The sequence below is a fragment of the Melozone crissalis genome, unplaced genomic scaffold (genome assembly GCF_028551555.1).
Source record: "Melozone crissalis strain CALT ecotype California unplaced genomic scaffold, PUWL_Pcris_2 ptg000589l_1, whole genome shotgun sequence".
NCBI lineage: Eukaryota > Metazoa > Chordata > Aves > Passeriformes > Passerellidae > Melozone > Melozone crissalis.
Genome location: NW_026536274.1, coordinates 1 through 24399, shown reverse-complemented (window position 1 = coordinate 24399; position 24399 = coordinate 1). Strand labels below are relative to the sequence as shown.

Here is a 24399-nt window from a genome sequence, read left to right as displayed (position 1 = left end):
GTCCCCTCCCCAGCCCTGCAGTGACAGTTGGGGACTGTCCCCTCCCCAGCCCTGCAGTGACAGTTGGGGACTGTCCCCTCCCCAGCCCGCAGTGACAGTTGGGGACTGTCCCCTCCCCAGCCCTGCAATGACAGTTGGGGACTGTCCCCTCCCCAGCCCTGCAGTGACAGTTGGGGACTGTCCCCTCCCCAGCCTGCAGTGACACCATTGGGGACTGTCCCCTCCCCAGCCTGCAGTGACAGTTGGGGACTGTCCCCTCCCCAGCCCTGCAATGACAGTTGGGGACTGTCCCCTCCCCAGCCTGCAGTGACAGTTGGGGACGTGCCGGTGCCCGTGTCCGTACCTGGGCGCCGTCGGGCTCGGGCTTGAGCAGCTCCGCGGGGCCCAGCTGGGGACAGAAGAGCCCCGGGGGCCTCAGCGCCGCCTCCGGCACCTGAGGGACAGCCGGAGGGAATGGATGGATGGATGGATGGATGGCGGGAATGAATGGATGGATGAATGAATGGTGGGAATGAGTGATGGGAACGAATGGCGGGAATGAATGGATGAATGAATGAATGGCGGGAATGAGTGATGGGAACGAATGGCGGGAATGAGTGATGGGAACGAATGGCGGGAATGAATGGATGAATGAATGGCGGGAATGAGTGATGGGAACGAATGGCGGGAATGAATGATGGGAATGAATGGCGGGAATGAGTGATGGGAACGAATGGCGGGAATGAGTGATGGATGAATGAATGGCGGGAATGAATGATGGGAACGAATGGCGGGAATGAGTGATGGGAACGAATGGCTGGAATGAATGGATGAATGAATGAATGGCGGGAATGAGTGATGGGAACGAATGGCAGGAGTGAATGGATGAATGAATGGCGGGAATGAATGGATGAATGAATGGCGGGAATGAATGATGGGAACGAATGGCGGGAATGAATGATGGGAATGAATGGCGGGAATGAGTGATGGGAACGAATGGCGGGAATGAATGATGGGAATGAATGGCGGGAATGAGTGATGGGAACGAATGGCGGGAATGAATGATGGGAATGAATGGCGGGTATGAATGATGGGAATGAATGGCGGGAATGAGTGATGGGAACAAATGGCGGGAATGAATGGATGAATGAATGAATGGCGGGAATGAGTGATGGGAACGAATGGCGGGAATGAATGGATGAATGAATGGCGGGAATGAGTGATGGGAACGAATGGCGGGAATGAATGGATGAATGAATGGTGGGAATGAGTGATGGGAACGAATGGCGGGAATGAATGATGGATGAATGAATGGCGGGAATGAGTGATGGAAACGAATGGCGGGAATGAATGATGGGAATGAATGGCGGGAATGAGTGATGGGAACGAATGGCGGGAATGAATGGCGGGAATGAATGATGGGGAAGAATGGCGGGAATGAGTGATGGATGAATGAATGGCGGGAATGAGTGATGGGAATGAATGGCGGGAATGAGTGATGGGAAAGAATGGCGGGAATGAATGATGGGAATGAATGGCGGGAATGAGTGATGGGAACGAATGGCAGGAATGAGTGATGGATGAATGAATGGCGGGAATGAGTGATGGGAACGAATGGCGGGAATGAATGGCGGGAATGAGTGCCGGGAATAAATGAATGGCGGGAATGAGTGCCGGGAATAAATGAATGGCGGGAATGAATGGCGGGAATGAACGAATGGCGGGAATGAGTGCCGGGAATAAATGAATGGCGGGAATGAATGGCGGGAATGAACGAATGGCGGGAATGAGTGCCGGGAATGAATGAATGGCGGGAATGAATGGCGGGAATGAACGAATGGCGGGAATGAGTGCCGGGAATAAATGAATGGCGGGAATGAACGAATGGCGGGAATGAGTGCCGGGAATAAATGAATGGCGGGAATGAATGGTGGGAACGAGTGCCGGGAATGAATGGCGAGAATGAATGGCGGGAATGAATGAATGGCGGGAATGGTGGGAGTGAGTGCCGGGAATGAATGAATGGCGGGAATGAATGGCGGGAATGAACGGTGGGAATGCCGGGGAAGGGAACGAGCACGGTTCTGGGGGTTTGGGATGGGGATCTGGGGTTTGGGATGGATCTCGCGTTCGGCGGGGTCTGGGGTGGGGACCCACGATGGATCCCAATGGGATGTTGGGATCTGCTCCAACGTTCTCCTCTCCTTGCCCCCTTCCTGCCCTATGCACACCCAGTCCTGCTCCCATTCCCGATCCCATTCCCCATTCCTGATCCCATTCCCGATCCCATTCCCAATTCCAGTCCTGATCCCATTCCCAATCCCATTCCCATTGATCCACAGCCCCATCCCAGCACCTGGAACTTCTCCAGATGTTTCTGCACCCTCACCTCCATCCCATCCCCCTCTCCACTCCCATCCCCAATCCCATCCCATCCCCATCCCCAATTCCATTCCCATCCCCATTCCCAATCCCATCCCATCCCATCCCAACCCATTCCCATTCCCAGTGATTCCCATTCCCATCCCCATTTACCATCGCCATTCCCCATTCCCAATCCCATTCCCATCCCCATTCCCATTCCCATTCCCACCCCATTCCCATTCCCATTCCCATCCCATTCCCCATCCCCATCCCCAGTCATTCCCATTCCCAGTGATTCCCATTCCCAATCACAATCCCAATCCAAACCCCAGTGATTCCCATCCCCATTCCCAATCCCATTCCCGGTGATTCCCATTCCCATCCCCACCTGCTCCGAGCACATGGAGTTGATGCCGGCCATGACGGGATTCATGGCAATGCCGCCGCCCATGGCGCCCATGCCGGGAACGCCGCCGGAACCGCCGGGAACGCCGCCGGAACCGGGAATTCCACCGGAGCCAGGAATGCCGCCGGAGCCGGGAATTCCACCGCCGGAGCCGGGAATGCCGCCGCCGGAGCCGGGAATGCCGGTGCCGGCCCCGCTGCCGGCCATGGAGACGGTGATGCTCATGTTGTTGTACATCCCCGGCGCCGCCGCCGGCGCCGCCGCCGCGCCCGCCGGGCCGAAAACGCTGGAAAACCGGGAAAAAATGTCGGGAACGGCCGGGATCATCCCAAAAAAATTCAAATTTCCAATTCCCCGGAATTCCAAACGGCTCCGGTGCTGGGATGGCCGAGGTTCGGTTCCGTCGCGTTCCGGTCCCGCCCCATCCTGGGGTGGTCCAAGTTTTCCTGGGGATTTTCCAGGAATTCCTTCCCGAATTCCCCCTCTTTTCCCTTTGTTCTGCGAGGATTTGGGGTTCAGGGAATTCCAGGATGGTTTGAGTGGGAAGGGACTTTAGAGAAAAACTCCAGGAATATTCCAGGCTCTGATTTTTCCTTGGAAAAGTTCCAAGGGTGAGACAGCCACAGATTATCTGGGAATTCCAGTCCAGCCGGGAATTCCTTCCCAAATCCCATTTCCCCCTTCCCAGGGAATTCCCTCCATTCCCAGCTCTCCCAGCCTGGCATTGGATCCACCCCCATCCCAGCTCCTCTCTGGGAAGGAATTTTGGAAATTCCCTGGGAATTTGGGACTCCAGGAAGGGTTTCCCTTCCCTTTTCCATCCCCAAATCCCATAAAAACCCCTGGGGATGGATCCTGAGTGTCCTGGATCCCAGAATCCCGGGATGGTTTGGGATGGGATCCAGGGACCTTCAATCCCATCCCATTCCCACCCCACAATTCCGGGATTTTCCAGCCTTTCCTTGGACACCCCCAGGGATTCTCTGGGAATTCCAGCCCAGTCAGGAATTCCTTCCCAAGATCCCACCCCAATCCTCCCTTTCCCTGGAGTTTCTCCCACCCTAAATCCACCCAGTCCTGATCCCAATCCCGATCCCATTCCCAATCCCATTCCCAGGGGTGCGCGGCCCCATCCCAAGGGCCGGAATTTCCCGGGATGTCTCTGCACCCCCAAGGCTGTCCCGGCTCCAAACTTTGATCCCAATCCCAACGAAGGGAATCCCAAACGTGGATCCCTTGGGAATTTCCTAGATAACCAGCACTCGGTGCCCTCCGGAGCAAAGTTTTGTGGGATTTTGGGATGGGGATCCCAGTGGGAATCGGGATCTGCTCCAAGTCCATCCCACCCCATTCCCGACCCCATTCCCAGTCCCATTTCCCATTCCCAGGAATCCACGGCCCCGTCCCAAGGGCAGGAGGTGATTCCAAAGGGAGACTCCCATGGATGATTCCAAAGAATTATTCCAGAGGATAATTCCAATGGATAATTGCAAAGAACGATTCCAATGGATTTACCCAATGGATAATTCCAACAGGTGATTCCCATGGATAAATCCGAGGAATTATTTCAGTGGGTGACTCCAGTGGAAAATTCCAATGGATTATTCCAAAGGATAATTCCGATGGGTGACTCCCATGGAAAATTCCACTGGACAATTCCAATGGGTGACTCCCATGGATAATCCCAGTGGGTAGTTCCAATGGATAAATCCAACGGGCGATTCCCATGGGTGATTCCAAAGGATAATTCCAAAGGGTGATTCCAGTGGGCGACTCCAATGGAAAATTCCAAAGGAAAATTCCAAAGGATGTTCCCGTGGGTGACTCCCATGGGTAATTCCAATGGGCAATTCCAAAAAATGGCTACGACGGATAATTCCCAAGGATAATTCCAATAGGTAATTTTCATGGATAACTCCAATGGGTAATTCCAATGGATAATTCCCATGCATAATTGCAATGGGTAATTCCAAAGGGTAATTCCAGTGGGTGATTCCCATGGATAATTCCCATGGATGATTCCCATGGATAATTCCAATGGGTGATTCCCATGGATAATTCCCACGGGTGATTCCAATGGATAATTCCAGTGGATAATTCCTACGGGTGACCCCCAGGGATAATTCCAATGGACAGTTCCAAAAGACGAATCCAATGGATAATTCCAAAGAATAATTCCAAAGGATTAATCCAATGGGTGATTTCCATTGCTGAATCCAATGGATAATTCCCACAGATAATTCCCATAGATAATTCCAATGGACAACTGCAAAGAATTATTCCAATGGAAAATTCCAATGGATGATTCCTGTGGATGATTGCAATGGGTGACTCCCATGGGTAATTCCAATAGAAAATTCCAGTGGATAATTCCTACGGCTGACTCCAAAGGACAATTCCAATGGATAATCCAAATGGAAAATTCCAATGGGTAAATCCTATGGATAATTCCCATGGGTAATTCCGACGGACAATTTCCATGAATAATTCCAAAGGATAATTCTCCATAAGTAATTCAAATGGATAATTCCCATGGAAAATCCCAATGGAAAATCCCAATGGAAAATACCAAAGGATAATTCCAGCAGATGAATCCAATGGATAATTCCAATGGATAATCCCAATGAGAGACTCCAATGGACAATTCCCACGGACAATTCCCATGGACAGTCCCAATGGGCGATTCCGATGGGTGATTCCGATGGGTGACTCCAATGGATAATTCCAAAGCATGATTCCAATGGATAATTCCCACGGAAAATTCCAAAGGATGATTTTGATGGCTAAATCCAATGCATAATCCCAACGGGTAATTGCAGTGGGCGATTTCATGGACAATTCCAATGGATAAATCCAAATAATTAGTCCAACGGATTATTCCAATGGAATATTCCAAAGGGTGACTCTCATGGACAATTCCAATGGCAAATACCAAAGGATAACTACAATGGATGAATCCAATGGATAATTGCAATGGCTAATTCCCATGGATAATTCCAAAGGATAATCCCAATGGACAATCCCAATGGATAATCCCAATGAGTGACTCCAGTGATGATTCCAAAGGACAATCCCAATGGACGATCCCAATGGATGATCCCAATGGATGATCCCAAAGGACAATCCCAATGGATGATCCCAATGAATGACTCCAAAGGACAATCCCAATGGACAATACCAATGAAGAATCCAATGGACAATCCTCATGGATAATCCCAAAGAAGAATACCAGTGGATAATTTAAATTAATAATTCCAACAGATAATTCAATTGGACAATTCCAGTGGGCAATTCCAAAGGATAATCCCAATGGATGATTCCACTGGACAATCCAAATGGACAATCCCAATGGACAATTTCAAAGAATGATTCCAATGGATAATTCCAGAGGACAATTCCAACGGACGATCCCAATGGGTAATTCCATTGGGTGACTCCAATGGACAATCCCAATGGACAATGTCCATGGATGATTCCAGTGGTGGACAATCCCAATGGATGTTCCCAACTGGACAATCCCAAGGGATGATTCCAATGGACGTTGCCATGGAGACAATCCCAAGAGACAATCCCAAGGGATGAATCCAATGTACAATCCCAATGAGTGACTCCAATGGACAATCCCAAAGGACATTCCAATGGATGATTCCCATGGAAAATCCCAATGGATAATTTGAAAGAATGATTCCAATAGAATTAATTCCAGAGGACAATTCCAATGGATGATTCCATTGGAAAATTCCAATGAGTAATTTCCAAGAATTATGCCAATGGATATTTCCAGAGGACGATCCCAATGAATGATCCCAAAGGACAATTCCAAAGGACAATCCCAATGGACAATTCTAATGGATGATCCCAATGGACAATCCCAATGGACGATCCCAATGGATGATCCCAATGGATGATCCCAATGGACAATCCCAACAGACATTCCCAACAGACAATCCCAATGGACAATTCTAATGGATGATCCCAATGGACAATCCCAATGGATGATCCCAATGAATGATCCCAAAGGACAATCCCGACGGACGATCCCAATGGACAATCCCAATGGACAATCCCGACGGACGATCCCAATGGACAATCCCAATGGACAATCCCAATGGACGATCCCAATGGACGATCCCAATGGACGATCCCAATGGATGATCCCAAAGGACAATTCCGACGGACAATCCCAATGGATGATCCCAATGAATGATCCCAAAGGACAATTCCGACGGACAATCCCAATGGATGATCCCAATGGACAATCCCAATGGACGATCCCAAGGGATAATTCCAATGGACATTCCCATGGCCAATCTCAATGGACAATCCCAAGGGACAATCCCAGTAGACAATTCCAAAGGACAATCCCAATGGACAGTCCCATAAAATAATTCCAATGGGTGACTCCAATGGACGATCCCAATGGATGATCCCAAAGGGCAATCCCAATGGACAATCCCAAAGGAATATTCCAATGGACAATGGCCATGGACATTCCAATGGACAATCCCAATGGACAATCCCAATGGGTGACTCCAAGGGACAATCCCAATGGACAAACCCAACGGGTGGATCCATTGGACAATCCCAACGGACAATCCCAATGGTAAATCCCCAACGGATGACCCCAACAGGCAATCCCAAAGGGTGATCCCAATGGATGTTCCCAACAGCCAATGCCAATGAGTGACTCCAATGGACAATCCCAGTGGACAATTCCCATGGAATATGCCAACGGATGATTCCAAAGGACAATCCCAATGAGCGACTCCCGATGGATAATTCCAACGGGTAATTCCAAACAATGATTCCAATGGGTATTTCTAGAGGACAATTCCAAGGGATGATTCCATTGGAAAATGCCAACAAACAATCCCAATGGACAGTCCCATAAAATAATTGCAATGGGTGACTCCAATGGACGATCCCAATGGATGACCCCAAAGGGCAATCCCAAGGGATGATTCCAATGGACATTCCCATGGCCAGTCTCAATGGACGATCCCAATGGATGATCCCAATGGACAATTCCAAAGGATAATTCGAATGGACCTTCCCAATGAGTCATTTCAAAGAATGATTCCAGTGGGTAATTCCAGAGAACAATCTCAATGGACAATCCCAATGGATAATTCCATTGGGTGACTCCAATGGACAATCCCAGTGGACAATTCCCATGGAATATGCCAACGGATGATTCCAAAGGACAATCCCAATGAGCGACTCCTGATGGATAATTCCAATGGGTAATTCCAAACAATGATTCCAATGGGTATTTCTAGAGGACAATTCCAACGGATGATTCCATTGGAAAATGCCAACAAACAATCCCAATGGATGATTCCAATGGAAATGCCCATGCACAATCCCAATGGACAATCCCAACGAATCCCTCCGAAGGACAATCCCAGTGGACATTCCAATGGACAATCCCAACAGACAATCCCAATGAACAATTATCCCAATGGATGATTCCAACGGGCAATCCCAGTGGACAATCCCAAAGGACAATCCCAATGAGTGACTCCAATGGACAATCCCAATGGACAATTCCCATGGACAATCCCAAAGGACAATCCCAATGAGTGACTCCAATGGACAATCCCAATGGACAATTCCCATGGACAATCCCAAAGGACAATCCCAATGAGTGACTCCAATGGACAATCCCAATGGACAATTCCCATGGACAATCCCAAAGGACAATCCCAATGAGTGACTCCAATGGACAATCCCAATGGACAATTCCCATGGACAATCCCAATGGACAATCCCAATGAGTGACTCCAATGGACAATCCCAATGGACAATTCCCATGGACAATCCCAAAGGACAATCCCAATGGACAATTCCCATGGACAATCCCAAAGGACAATCCCAATGAGTGACTCCAATGGACAATCCCAATGGATAATTCCCATGGACAATCCCAAAGGACAATCCCAATGAGTGACTCCAATGGACAATCCCAATGGACAATTCCCATGGACAATCCCAAAGGACAATCCCAATGGACAATTCCCATGGAAAATCCCAAAGGACAATCCCAATGGACAATTCCCATGGACAATCCCAAAGGACAATCCCAATGAGTGACTCCAATGGACAATCCCAATGGACAATTCCCATGGACAATCCCAAAGGACAATCCCAATGAGTGACTCCAATGGACAATCCCAATGGACAATTCCCATGGACAATCCCAAAGGACAATCCCAATGGACAATTCCCATGGACAATCCCAAAGGACAATCCCAATGAGTGACTCCAACGGACAATCCCAATGGACAATTCCCATGGACAATCCCAAAGGACAATCCCAATGAGTGACTCCAATGGACGATCCCAATGGACAATTCCCATGGACAATCCCAAAGGACAATCCCAATGAGTGACTCCAATGGACAATCCCAATGGACAATTCCCATGGACAATCCCAATGGACAATCCCAATGGACGATCCCAATGGACGATCCCAATGGACAATTCCCATGGACAATCCCGAAGGCCGATCCCTCCCTCCCTCCCCCAGCCGTGCTCCGTCCCGGCGCCGCTCCCTCACCCGTTATTGCCGACGTTCCCGGCCTGCCACGGCTTCAGCTCCGGCGATTGGTACCCGGGCGCGGGCGGCGCCGGCGGCAGCTGCGGCGACACCAGGGGGCTGCCGGGGCTCAGCGCCGCCGCCGGCGCGAATCCCGACGGGTCCGGCTGCTGGCCCAGCCCTGGGAACGCCGGCAGCGCCGTCACGACACCGGGAACTCCGTCCCAAATTCCCAAAACTCCCACGTTCCCACATCCCCATCCCGGGGAATTCCACCAAGGATTTGGGGCTCTTGGGTTGGGTGGGAAGGGAGGTGGAATTTTCATCCCCAGGGTGCTCCAAGGTTTTCTTGGATGTTCCCAGGGATTCTCTCTCTGGGGATTCCTTCCCCAATCCCATTTCCCCTTTCCCAGGGAATTCCCTCCATTCCCAGCTCTCCCAGCCTGGCATTGGATCCATCCCCATCCCAGCTCCTCTCTGGAAGGAATTTTGGAAATTCCCTGGGAATTCAGGACTCCAGGAAGTTTCTCCCTTCCCTTTTCCATCCCCAGATCCCATAAAAATCCCTCGGGATGGATCCTGAGTGTCCTGGATCCCAGAATCCCGGAATGGTTTGGGATGGGATCCATGGAGCTTCAATCCCATCCCATTCCCACCCCACAATTCCGGGATTTTCCAGCCTTTCCTTGGACACTCCCAGGGATTCTCTGGGAATTCCCAAAATTCCTCCCCAGTCTCCTCTTCCATTCCCACTTTTCCCACCCTTCCCATTCCCATCCACAGGAATCTCTCTTCCATTCTCTCCCAGCTCCCGAATACTCCAAATATCCCAAATACCCAGAATATCCCAAATATCCAGAATATCCCAAATATCCCAAACGTAATCCAAGTATCCCGAATATCCTGAATATACAGAATATCCCAAATACTCCAAATACCCCAAATATCCCGAATATCCTGAATATCCCAAATATGCAGAACATCCTAAATATCCCAATTATCCCGAATACCCCAAATACCCTGAATGTCCCGAATATCCCCAAAATCCCAAATACTCAGAATATCCCGAAAATGCCAAATACCCCAAATATCCCAAATACCCCAAACACCCCGAACACTCCAAATACCCCAAACGCCCCCAATACCCCAAATGTCCCAAATACCCCAAATATCCCAAACACCCCAAATACTCCAAATATCCCGAACACCCCAAATACCCAGAATGTCCCAAAAACCCCAAATACCCCAAACACCCCAAAGCCCTGGGCACCCCATACCTGCCCCCCAAGTATTGGAAGAGATTCCTGAATATCCCAAACACCCCAAATACCCTGAATACCCCAAATACCCAGAACGTCCCAAAAACCCCAAATACCCCAAACACCCCAAATGCCCTGAATACCCCAAATCCCCAGAATTTCCCAAAAACCCCAAACATCCGTCCCACCGCACCTGCCCCCGGGTACTGGAAGAGATTCCTGAATACCCTGAACACCCCAAATTCCCCAAATTCCCCAAACACCCCTAATACCCCAAATTCCCCAAACCCTCTGAACCCCCTAAACACCCCAAACATCCCGAACACCCCAAATACCCCAAACACCCCAAATCTCCCAAACACCATGAACATCCCAAACCCCCCAAATTGCCCCAACCCCCCGAATATCCCAAACCCCCCAAATATCCCAAGTGCCCCGAATACTCCAAATACTCAGAATGTCCCAAACATCCCAAATGCCCCAAATGCCGTGAATATCCCGAATACCCCAAACATTCTGGGGCATCCCATACCTGCCCCTGAGCGCTGGAAGAGGTTCCCGAATATCCCAAATACCCTGAACGTCCCAAATACCCCAAACACCCCAAATACTCCGAACACCCCAAATACTCTGAATGTCTCAAATACCCTCAATACCCCAAACACCCCAAATCCCCCAAACAGCCCAAACACCCTGAATGTCCCAGACACCCCAAACACCCCAAACACCCCAAATCCTCCGAATACCTCAAACATCCCCAATTCCCCGAATATCCCAAACATTCCAAATACCCCGAATACCCCAAATGCCCTGAATATCCAAAATATTCAGAATATCCCAAACACCCTTAATACCCCAAACACCCCAAGCACCGTGAATACCCCAAGCACCGTGAATACCCCAAACGCCTTGAATACCCCAAACACCCCAAATACCCCAAACGGCCCGAATCCCCCGCACACCTCAAATACCCCAAAACCCCCAAATACCCCAAACACCCCGAGTACCCCAAATGCCCTCAATACCCCAAACACCCCAAATCCCCCAAACCCCTGTGCCTCCTGTACCTGTCCCTGGGTACTGGAAGAGGTTCCCAAACACTCCCAATCCCCTGAACACTCCAAACCCCCCAAACCCCCTGAATGTCCCAGACACCTCAAACACCCCAAAACCCTGAAGTACCACAGACACCCCAAGTACCCCAAATGTCCTGAATACCCCAAATACCCCAAACACACCAAACTCCCCCCAAACCCCACACACACCTCAAACCCGCCATACCTGCCCCTGGGTACTGGAAGAGGTTCTCGAATACCCCAAACACCCCAAACACCCCGAACCCCCAAACCCCCATGCTCCCCGTACCTGCCCCCAGGTACTGGAAGAGGTTCCCAAATACCCCAAAACCCCCAAACATCCCAAACGCCCCAAACACCCCAAAACCCCCAAACACCCCAAACCCCACACACCCCCCATGCCCCCCCCTGTACCTGCCCCCAGGTACTGGAAGAGGTTCCCAAATACCCCAAAACCCCCAAACATCCCAAACGCCCCAAACACCCCAAAACCCCCAAACACCCCAAACCCCACACACACCCCATGCCCCCCCCGTACCTGCCCCTGGGTACTGGAAGAGGTTCCCAAACACCCCAAAACCCCCAAATCCCCCATACCCCACACACCCCCCATGCCCCCCCCCGTACCTGCCCCCGGGTACTGGAAGAGGTTCCCAAATACCCCAAAACCCCCAAACACCCCAAACCCCACACACCCCCCATGCCCCCCCTGTACCTGCCCCCGGGTACTGGAAGAGGTTCTGCTGCATCCCCATCCCGGCTCCGTAGGGCGCCGCCGGCGCCGCCGGTGCCGCCGCCGGCGCCGCTCCCATCACGGCGCGGCCCCCGAGGCCCCCGCGCGTCCCCAGCGCCGCCTCGGGAGCCCCGAACGCGGCCACGCCGGCGCCGGGGCCGCTCGTACCGTAACCGGGCGTGGGGAACGGGAACTGCTGCTGCTGCTGCTGCTGCTGCCGCGGCGTCCCCATGGGGGTCCCCATTGGGGTTCCCATGGGGGTCCCCATTGGCGTTCCCATGGGCGTCCCCAGGGGGGAATTCCCGAAATTCTGCTGCTGCTGCTGCTGCTGCTGCTGCTGCTGGCGCATGAGGAGCGCGCGCTGCTGCATCAGCTGCCGCTGCCGGTGCTGCTGGCTGTAGAGCTCCCGCTGCCGCTGCGCCAGCATCTGCGCGTTCAGGGGCGGCTGTGGGATCGGAGAGGGGGTCAGGGGTGAGGTATCCCCCCAAAAAAATCCCGAAATTCCAACCAGGAACCGGCCCAGAGCTCTGCCGGCGTCTGCGCGTTCAGGGGCGGCTGTGGGATCGGAGAGGGGGTCAGGGGTGAGGTACCCCCAAAAAAATCCCGAAATTCCAGCCAGGAACCGGCCCAGAGCTCTGCCGGCATCTGCGCGTTCAGGGGCGGCTGTGGGATCAGAGAGGGGGTCAGGGGTGAGGTATCCCCAAAAAAATCCCGAAATTCCAATCAGGAACCGGCCCAGAGCTCTGCCGGCGTCTGCGCGTTCAGGGGCGGCTGTGGGACGGAATTGGGATGGGATTGGGGTGAGAGATGAGGTATCCCCCCAAAAAAATCCCGAAATTCCAATCAGGAATCAGCCCAGAGCTCCCGCTGCCGCTGCGCGTTCAGGGGCAGCTGTGGGACAGGATGGGATGGAATTGGGGGTGAGAGGTGAGGTATCCCCAAAAAAATCCCAAAATTCCAACCAGGGCGGCTGTGGGATCAGAGAGGGGGTCAGGGGTGAGGTATCCCCAAAAAAATCCCGAAATTCCAGCCAGGAACCGGCCCAGAGCTCTGCCGGCGTCTGCGCGTTTAGGGGCGGCTGTGGGATGGAACTGGGGGGACAGGGGTAAAAAATCCCGAAATTCCAGCCAGGAATCAGCCCTGTAGGGGGCCTGTGAGACAGGATGGGGTCAGGGGTGAGATTTCCCAAAAAAAATCCCGAAATTCCAGCCAGGAATCGGCCCTGGGGGGGTTGCTGAGGAGGTTTTGGGACTTGGAAATGGAAAAATTCAGATGGCAGATCGCAAACCGCAAATCCCAAGGCAAAAATCCATCCTTAAACCCAGCTCAACGCCGTTCCAAATTCCAAACCCTAAATCCCAATTCCAGAACCCCCAAAAAACTCCATAAAATACCCCAAAGAATTTTTTTAAAAATTCTCTGAAACCCCCCCCAAGACCCCCCCCAAAATTCCATAGAAACCCCAAAGAATTTTAAAAAATTCCCCCGAAACACCCCCAAAAGAGCAAAGAATTCAAAAAAAATCCTGAAAAAACTCCCAAAACCCCCGAACCCCACGTCACCTGCTGCTGCTGCTGCATCCCAATCCTCATGGAGATTCCCACCCCAAACCCCAAACACTCCAAAACCCCAAACAAACCCCAAAACCACATCAAAAACCCTATTAAAAACCCCAAAAAACCCCCCAAATCCCTCCATGTTACCTGTGGCTGCTGCTGCTGCTGCGGGATCCCAGCACACAGGGAGAGCTCAAACCCACCCCAAACCCTAAAAATCCCAAACCCCAAGCACCCCAAATCTCAATTCCTAAATCCAAACACCCCAAACGACCCCAAAACCCCATAAAAACACCATAAAAACCCCATAAAAACACCATTAAAACCCCATAAAAACACCATAAAAACCCCATAAAAACACCATAAAAACACCATAAAAACACCATAAAAACTCCCAAACGACCCCAAACTGTGTTACCTGCTGCTGCTGCGGGATCCCGGCGCGCAGCGAGAGCCCCATCCCAAACCCCAAAAACCACAAACCCCAAACACTCCAAATCTCAAATCCCAAACCCCAAACACCCCAAACAAACCCCAAAACCCCATAAAACCCCAGATTTCCCCATTTGGGGTTACCTGCGGCTGCTGCTGCTGCTGCTGCTGCGGGATCCCGGCGCGCAGCGAGAGCCCAAACCCCAAACGCTCCATATCTCAAATCCCAAACCCCAAACACCCCAAACAAACCCCAAAAACCCCATAAAAACCCCAGATTTCCCCATTTGGGGTTACCTGTGGCTGCTGCTGCTGCTGCTGCGGGATCCGGGCACACAGTGAGAGCCCAAACCCCAAACGCTCCATATCTCAAATCCAAATCACAAACACCCCAAACACTCCAAATCTCAATTCTCAAACCCCAACCCCATCAAACCCCACAAAAACCCCAACAAACCCCCAAACCCCATAAAAACCCCAAATTTCCCCGTTGTTACCTGCGGCTGCTGCTTGCTGCTGCTGCTGCTGCGGGATCCGGGCACACAGTGAGAGCCCAAACCCCAACGCTCCAAATCTCAATTCCCAAACCCCAAACACCCCAAACAAACCCAAAACCCCATAAAAACCCCAGATTTCCCCATTTGGGGTTACCTGCGGCTGCTGCTGCTGCTGCTGCTGCGGGATCCGGGCACACAGTGAGAGCCCAAACCCCAAACGCTCCATATCTCAAATCCCAAATCACAAACACCCCAAACCCCAAAGAAACCCCAAACAAACCCCCAAAACCCCATAAAAACCCCAAATTTCCCCATTTGGGGTTACCTGCGGCTGCGGCTGCAGCTGCTGCTGCTGCGGGAATCCGGGCACACAGTGAGAGCCCAAACCCCAAACACTCCAAATCTCAAATCCCAAATCACAAACACCCCAAACACTCCAAATCTCAATTCTCAAACCCCCAAACCCCATCAAAACCCCACAAAAACCCCAAACAAACCCCCAAACCCCATAAAAACCCCAGATTTCCCCATTTGGGGTTACCTGCGGCTGCTGCTGCTGCTGCTGCTGCGGGATCCGGGCACACAGTGAGAGCCAAACCCCAAACGCTCCAAATCTCAATTCCCAAACCCCAAACACCCCAAACACTCCAAATCTCAATTCCCAAACCCCAAACACCCCAAACAAACCCCAAAACCCCATAAAAACCCCAGATTTCCCCATTTGGGGGTTACCTGCGGCTGCTGCTGCTGCTGCTGCTGCGGGATCCGGGCACACAGTGAGAGCCCAAACCCCAAACGCTCCAAATCTCAATTCCCAAACCCCAAACACCCCAAACAAACCCCCAAACCCCATAAAAACCCCAAATTTCCCCGTTGTTAACCTGCGCTGCTGCTGCTGCTAGGCTGCTGCTGCTGCGGGATCCCGGCGCGCAGCGAGAGCCCCATCACAAACCCCAAAAACCACAAACCCCAAACACTCCAAATCTCAATTCCCAAACCCCAAACACCCCAAAACAAACCCCAAAACCCCATAAAAACCCCAGATTTCCCCATTTGGGGTTACCTGTGGCTGCTGCTGCTGCTGCTGCGGGATCCCGGCACACAGTGAGAGCCCAAACCCCAAACGCTCCAAATCTCAAATCCCAAATCACAAACACCCCAAACACTCCAAATCTCAATTCTCAAACCCCAAACCCCATCAAAACCCCACAAACACCCCAAACAAAACCCCCAAACCCCATAAAAACCCCAAATTTCCCCGTTGTTACCTGCGGCTGCTGCTGCTAAGCTGCTGCTGCTCGCGGGATCCGGGCACACAGTGAGAGCCCAAACCCCAAACGCTCCAAATCTCAAATCCCAAATCACAAACACCCCAAACAAACCCCAAAACCCCATAAAAACCCCAGATTTCCCCATTTGGGGTTACCTGTGGCTGCTGCTGGCTGCTGCTGCGGGATCCCGGCACACAGTGAGAGCCCAAACCCCAAACGCTCCAAATCTCAAATCCCAAATCACAAACACCCCAAACACTCCATATCTCAATTCCCAAACCCCAAACACCCCAAACAAACCCAAAACCCCATAAAAACCCCAGATTTCCCCATTTGGGGTTACCTGCGGCTGCTGCTGCTGCTGCTGCTGCGGGATCCCGGCACACAGTGAGAGCCCAAACCCCAAACGCTCCACATCTCAATTCCCAAACCCCAAACACCCCAAACAAACCCCCAAATCCCCATAAAAACCCCAGATTTCCCCATTTGGGTTACCTGCGGCTGCTGCTGCTGCTGCTGCTGCGGGATCCCGGCGCGCAGCGAGAGCCCCACGGGCGCCCCGAAGTGCCCCAGCAGCGCCGCCTGGCGGTTCTGCTGCAGCAACTGCAACGCAACAAACGGGTTTGGATGGGGTTTCTATGGGGTTTTTAGGGGGTTTCTTATTGGGCTTTTATAGGGTTTTATGGCATTCTTATGGGGTTTTCAATGGGCTTTTTATGGGGTTTCTATGAGGTTTTTAATGTGGTTTCTATGAGGTTTTTAATGTGGTTTTCATGGGGTTTTTCTGGGGTTTTTAATGGGGTTCTTATGGTGTTCAATGGGGTTTTCATGGGGTTTTTAATGGGGTTTTTAATGGGGTCTTTATGGGGTTTTTATGGGGTTATAATGGCTTTCTTTGGGGTTTTGGAGTTTTTTTGGGGTTCTTATGGAGTTTTTAATGGGGTTTTCATGGGGTTTTTAATGGGTTTATTTCGTTTTTTTTGGGGGTTTTCATGGGGTTTCTATGGGGTTTTTTGGGGGTTTAATGGGATTTCCATGGGGTTTTTTATGGGGCTCTATGGGGTTTTAATGTGGTTTTTAATGGGGTTCTTATGGGGTTCAATGGGGTTTTCATGGGGTTTTTATGGGGTTTGTAATGGGGTTTTCATGGGGTTTTTATGGGCTTTTCATGGGGTTTGTAATGGGGTTTTCATGGGGTTTTTATGGGATTTTCATGGGGTTTTAATGGGGTTTGTAATGGGGTTTTTATGGGGTTCTTATGGAGTTTTTTAATGGGGTTTTCATAGGGTTTTTAATGGCTTTATTTGGGTTCTTAGGGGGTTTTTATGGGATTTTCATGGGGGTTATATGGGGTTTTTAATGGGGTTCTATGGGGTTTTTAATGGGGTTTTTATGGGGTTTTAATGGGGTTTTTAATGGGGTTTTCATCGGGTTTTTATGGGGTTTTTAATGGCGTTTTCATCGGGTTTTTAATGGGGTTTTCATCGGGTTTTTATAGGTTTTTTATGGGGTTTTAATGGGATTATAATGGGTTTTTTGGGGTTTTTATGGAATTTTTAATGGAGTTTTCATGGGGTTTTCATGGGGTTTTTAATGGCTTTATTTGGTGTTCTTATGGGATTTTCATGGGGGTTCTATGGGGTTTTCAATGGGGTTCCATGGGGGTTTTTAATGGGGTTTTTAATGGGGTTTTTAATGGAGTTCAGTGGGGTTTTCATGGGTTTTTTTATGGGCCTCTATGGGGTTTTTAATGGGGTCTTTATGGGGTTTTTATCGGGGTTTTCATGGGGTTTTTCATGGGGTTTTTATGGGGTTATAATGGGGTTTTTTGGGGCTTTTTTTGGGTTTTTATGGAGTTCTTAATGGAGTTTCCATGGGGTTTTTTAATGGCTTTATTTGGGTTCTTATGGGATTTTCATGGGGGTTTCTATGGGGTTTTCAATGGGGTTCCATGGGGTTTTTAATGGGGTTTTAATGGGTTTTAATGGGGTTTTTTAATGGGGATTCTAGGGGGTTTTCATGGGGTTTCTAACGGGGTTTTATGGGGTTTTTATGGGGTTTTTAATGGGGTTTTTCATGTGGTTTTTATGGGGTTTTCATGGGGTTTTTCACGGGGTTTTTAATAGGGTTTTAAATGGGGTCTTCTGGGTTTTTAATGGGTTTATTTGGGTTTTTATGGGGTTTTTAATGGGGTTTTTATCGGGGTTTTAATGGGGTTTTCATGGGGTTTTTATGGGGTTCTATGGGGTTTTTATGGGGGTTTTTTTGGGTTTTGGGGGGTTTTAAATGGAGTTTTTAAATGGGGTTTTTAGGGGGTTTTTATGGGATTTTTTTTGGGGGCTTTCTAATTCTTTGGATTTAATGTAATTTTTGGGAGTTTATTTCAGTATTTTTAGCAGGTATTTTGGGTATTTTGGGGGGATGTTTTGGGGATATTTTGGGGATTTTGGGGAGGATTTTGGAGATTTTTGGGGGATATTTGGGGGTGGTTTCGGGGGATTTTTTTGTTATTTTTGGGGATTTTGGGGTATTTTTAGGGATATTTTGGGGATATTTTTAGGGATATTTTGGGGATATTTTGGGGGATTTTTGGGGAATATTTAAGGATATTTTGGTTATTTTTGGGGGATATTTTGGGGGGTATTTTTGGGGGCTTTTTGGGGGGCTATTTTGGCGTATTTTTGGGGTATGTTTTGGGGGATATTTTGGGTATTTTTTGGGGATTTTTGTGGGATTTTTAGGGGTGGTTTTGGGCCTATTTTTGGATGTTTTTGTCCCTCACCTGCTGCTGTCCCTGCAGGCGCTGCTGCCAGCTGCAGCCGGAGCTGGCTGGGAGCAGCCGCTGCACAGTTTGGGGTTTTTGGGGATATTTTGGGGGTTTTTGGGGGATATTTTGAGGGGATATTTTGGGATGGTTTGGGGGATATTCGAGGGTTTTTAGGGTATTTTTGGGGGTATTTTGCGTATTTTTAGGGATATTTTGGGGGATATATTGGGTATTTTTAGGGATATTTTGGGGAATACTTTGGGTGTTTTGGGGGGATATTTTGGGGGGTATTTTGGGGGTTTTTTGGGGGGATATTTAGAGGGATTTTTTGGGGGATATTTTGGGTATTTTTAGAGATATTTTGAGGGATATATTGGGTATTTTTGGGGATATTTTGGGTATTTTCAGGGATATTTTGAGGGATATATTGGGTATTTGTAGGGATATTTTGGGGGATATTTTGGGTGTTTTTGGGGGATATTTTGGGTATTTTTGGGGAATATTTTGGGGGATTTTTTTGGTATTTTTAGGGATATTTAGGGGGATATTTTGGGGATATTTTGGGGTATTTTTTGGGGAATTTGGGGGGGATTTTTGGGGGATATATTGGGTATTTTTAGGGATATTTTGGGGGATATTTTGGGTGTTTTGGGGGGATATTTTGGGGGTTTCTGGGGGATATTTTGGGGGTTTTGGGGGGATATTTTGGGGGTTTTGGGGGGATATTTTGGGGGTTTTTGGGGGATATTTTGGGGATTTTTGAGGGGATATTTTGGGATGGTTTGGGGGATATTTCGAGGGTTTTTAGGGTATTTTTTGGGGGGTATTTTGCGTATTTTTAGGGATATTTTGGGGGATATATTGGGGTATTTTTAGGGATATTTTGGGGAATACTTTGGGTGGTTTTGGGGGGATATTTTGGGGGGTATTTTGGGGTTTTTTTGGGGGGATATTTAGAGGGATTTTTTGGGGGATATTTTGGGGGGGATATTTTGGGTATTTTTAGAGATATTTTGAGGGATATATTGGGTATTTTTGGGGGATATTTTGGGTATTTTCAGGGATATTTTGAGGGATATATTGGGTATTTGTAGGGATATTTTGGGTGTTTTGGGGGATATTTTGGGTATTTTTGGGGAATATTTTGGGGGATTTTTGGTATTTTTAGGGATATTTAGGGGGATATTTTGGGGATATTTTGGGGTATTTTTGGGGAATTTGGGGGGATTTTTGGGGGATATATTGGGTATGTTTTAGAGATATTTTGGGGGATATTTTGGGTGTTTTGGGGGGATATTTTGGGGATTTTTGTGGATTTTTTGGGTTGGTTTTGGGTACATTTTTGGGTGTTTTTCCCCCCATTACCTGCTGCTGTCCCTGCAGGCGCTGCTGCAGCTGCAGCCGGAGCTGGCTGGGAGCAGCCGCTGCACAGTTTGGGGTTTTTGGGGGATATTTTGGGGGTTTTTGGGGGATATTTTTGGGGTTTTTGGGGGGATATTTTGGGGGTTTTGGGGGGATATTGGGGTTTGGGGGTTTTTGGGGTTTGGGGATTTTGGGGGTTTTTGGGGGTATTTGGGGATTTTTGAGGGGATATTTTGGGATGGTTTGGGGGATATTTCGAGGGTTTTTAGGGGTATTTTTGGGGGTATTTTGCGTAGTTTTAGGATATTTTGGGGGATATATTGGGTATTTTTAGGGATATTTTGGGGAATACTTTGGGTGTTTTGGGGGGATATTTTGGGGGGTATTTTGGGGTTTTTTTGGGGGGATATTTAGAGGGATATTTTGGGGATTTTTGGGGGATATTTTGGGGGGGATATTTTGGGTATTTTTAGAGATATTTTGAGGGATATATTGGGTATTTTTGGGGGATATTTTGGGTATTTTTAGAGATATTTTGAGGGATATATTGGGTATTTGTAGGGATATTTTGGGGGATATTTTGGGTATTTTGGGGGATATTTTGGGTATTTTTGGGAATATTTTGGGGGATTTTTTTGGTATTTTTAGGGATATTTAGGGGGATATTTTTGGGGATATTTTGGGGTATTTTTGGGGAATTTGGGGGGATTTTTGGGGGGATATATTGGGTTTTTTAGGGATATTTTGGGGGGTTTTTGGGTGTTTTGGGGGGTTATTTTGGGGATTTTTGTGGGATTTTTTGGGGTGGTTTTGGGTACATTTTTGGGTGTTTTTCCCCCCCCATTAACTGCTGCTGTCCCTGCAGGCGCTGCTGCAGCTGCAGCCGAGCTGGTTGGGGGCAGCCGCTGCACAGTTTGGGGTTTTTGGGGGGATATTTTGGGGGTTTTTGGGGGATATTTTGGGGGTTTTTGGGGGATATTTTGGGGGTTTTGGGGGGATATTTTGGGGGTTTTGGGGGGGATATTTTGGGGGTTTCTGGGGGGTATTTTGGGATTTTTGAGGGGATATTTTGGGATGGTTTGGGGATATTTCGAGGGTTTTTAGGGTATTTTTGGGGGGTATTTTGCGTATTTTTAGGGATATTTTGGGGGATATATTGGGTATTTTTAGGGATATTTTGGGGAATACTTTGGGTGTTTTGGGGGATATTTTGGGGGGTATTTGGGGTTTTTTTGGGGGGATATTTAGAGGGATATTTTGGGGATTTTTGGGGGATATTTTGGGGGGGATATTTTGGGTATTTTTAGAGATATTTTGAGGGATATATTGGGTATTTTTGGGGGATACTTTTGGGTATTTTCAGGGATATTTTGAGGGATATATTGGGTATTTGTAGGGATATTTTGGGGGATATTTTGGGTATTTTGGGGGATATTTTGGGTATTTTTGGGGAATATTTTGGGGGATTTTTTTGGTATTTTTAGGGGATATTTAGGGGGATATTTTGGGGATATTTTGGGGTATTTTTGGGGAATTTAGGGGGATTTTTGGGGGATATATTGGGTATTTTTAGAGATATTTTGGGGGATATTTTGGCTGTTTTGGGGGGATATTTTGGGGATTTTTGTGATTTTTTGGGGTGGTTTTGGGTACATTTTTGGGTGTTTTTCCCCCCCATTACCTGCTGCTGTCCCTGCAGGCGCCTGCTGCAGCTGCAGCCGGAGCTGGCTGGGAGCAGCCGCTGCACAGTTTGGGGTTTTTGGGGCGATTTTTAGGGATATTTTGGGGGATATTTTGGGGGATATTTTGGCTATTTTTTGGGTGGTTTTGGGTACATTTTTGGGTGTTTTTTTTTTTCCCCCTCCCCCGTTACCTGCTGCTGTCCCTGCAGGCGCTGCTGCAGCTGCAGCCGGAGCTGGCTGGGGGCAGCCGCTGCACAGTTTGGGGTTTTTGGGGGATATTTTGGGGGTTTCTGGGGGATATTTTGGGGGTTTTTGGGGGGATATTTTGGGGATTTTTGTGGGATTTTTAGGGGTGGTTTTGGGCCTATTTTTGGATGTTTTTTGTCCCTCACCTGCTGCTGTCCCTGCAGGCGCTGCTGCAGCTGCAGCCGGAGCTGGCTGGGAGCAGCCGCTGCACAGTTTGGGGTTTTTGGGGGATATTTTGGGGGTTTTTGGGGGATATTTTGGGGGTTTTTGGGGATATTTTGGGGATTTTTGAGGGGATATTTTGGGATGGTTTGGGGGATATTTCGAGGGTTTTTAGGGTATTTTTGGGGGGTATTTTGCGTAGTTTTAGGGATATTTTGGGGGATATATTGGGTATTTTTAGGGATATTTTGGGGAATACTTTGGGTGTTTTGGGGGGATATTTTGGGGGGTATTTTGGGTTTTTTTGGGGGGATATTTAGAGGGATTTTTTGGGGGATATTTTGGGGGGGATATTTTGGGTATTTTTAGAGATATTTTGAGGGATATATTGGGTATTTTTGGGGGATATTTTGGGTATTTTCAGGGATATTTTGAGGGATATATTGGGTATTTGTAGGGATATTTTGGGTGTTTTGGGGGATATTTTGGGTATTTTTGGGGAATATTTTGGGGGATTTTTTTGGTATTTTTAGGGATATTTAGGGGGATATTTTGGGATATTTTGGGGTATTTTTGGGGAATTTGGGGGGATTTTTTGGGGGATATATTGGGTATTTTTAGGGATATTTTTGGGGATATTTTGGGGGATATTTTGGCTATTTTTGGGGTGGTTTTGGGTACATTTTTGGGTGTTTTTCCCCGTTACCTGCTGCTGTCCCTGCAGGCGCTGCTGTAGCTGCAGCCGGAGCTGGTTGGGGGCGCTTCGGGGGGCGGCCGAGCCCCGGCCGGGCCCATGCCCAGGGCGGCCCCGGGGCCGTTCTGGAACGTTCCGCGCGCCCCCCCCCGCCCCGGGAGCCGCCGGGGGAGGGTGAGGGTGAGGATGAGGGGGATGGGGAGGATGAGGAGGGTGAGGAGGGTGAGGGGGGCCGGGCACGGGGAAGGGCCCCTTCTGCCGCAGCACGGCCGGGAACGAGGATGAGGAGGATGAGGATGACGAGGATGACGATGAGGAGGAGGATGAAGGGAGGGAAGGGCTGGGAGAACACCCCGGCTTTGGGCTCCAGCAGCAGCGGCGGCGCCGGCGCCGGGTGGGGCTGGAAGCGATCGCTGAGCGCGTCCAGGCCGCCGCCCTGAGGGGGGAAAGGGGGAAAGGGGGTGAGAGGGGGGAACGGCCGGCCCCCGAACCCCTGGGGGGCACCAAACGGCCTCGGGTCCCACCCCAGAATGTCCCTGGAGCCCCAAATCCCCCTGGGGAGCACAAAACGGCCCTCGGGTCCCACCCCAGAATGTCCCTGGAGCCCCAAATCCCCCTGGGGGGCACAAAACGGCCTCGGGTCCCATCCCGGAATGTCCCTGGAGCCCCAAAATCCCCCTGGGGAGCACCAAACGGCCTCGGGTCCCACCCCAGAATGTCCCTGGAGCCCCAAATCCCCTGGGGAGCACAAAACGGCCTCGGGTCCCACCCCAGAATGTCCCTGGAGCCCCAAATCCCCCTGGGGGGCACCAAACGGCCTCGGGTCCCACCCCAGAATGTCCCTGGAGCCCCAAATCCCCTGGGGGGCACAAAACGGCCTCGGGTCCCACCCCCAGAATGTCCCTGGAGCCCCAAATCCCTGGGGGGGCACCAAACGGCCTCGGGTCCCACCCCAGAATGTCCCTGGAGCCCCAAATCCCCCTGGGGGGCACAAAACGGCTCGGGTCCCACCCCAGAATGTCCCTGGAGCCCCAAATCCCCCTGGGGAGCACAAAACGGCCTCGGGTCCCACCCCAGAACCTTCTCCGATCCCAAAACGTCCTTGGAATCCCATCCCAGAATCCCCCTGGATCCAAACGTCACTGAAATCCATCCCTAAATCCCTTCGGATCCCAAAACGTCCTTGGAATCCCATCCCAAAACGTCCTTGGAATCCCATCCCAGAATCCCCCTGGATCCCAAAATGTCTTTGGCATCGCATCCCAGAATCTCCTTGGAATCCCATCCCAAAATCTCCTCCGATCCCAAAACGTCCTTGGAATCGCATCCCAGAATCTTCCTGGGTCCCAAAACGTCCTTGGATCCCATCCCAAAA

At 49.9% G+C, this 24399-nt stretch overlaps 1 protein-coding gene across 1 annotated transcript in view; it reads right to left on the bottom strand.

The window, feature by feature from the left end:
- Window positions 1-23460, bottom strand: part of LOC128950406 (nuclear receptor coactivator 1-like) — a gene marked incomplete at both ends in the record, with an annotated part of 28371 nt that extends 4911 nt beyond the window's left edge. Inside the window, 7 exons of the mRNA XM_054295291.1 lie at window positions 344-433; window positions 2732-3035; window positions 9309-9468; window positions 12338-12800; window positions 16607-16714; window positions 23037-23149; window positions 23292-23460. Coding sequence (XP_054151266.1) covers window positions 344-433; window positions 2732-3035; window positions 9309-9468; window positions 12338-12800; window positions 16607-16714; window positions 23037-23149; window positions 23292-23460 — 1407 coding nt within the window. The remainder of the gene's footprint in view (window positions 1-343; window positions 434-2731; window positions 3036-9308; window positions 9469-12337; window positions 12801-16606; window positions 16715-23036; window positions 23150-23291) is intronic.
- Between the last annotated feature and the right edge of the window lie 939 nt (window positions 23461-24399).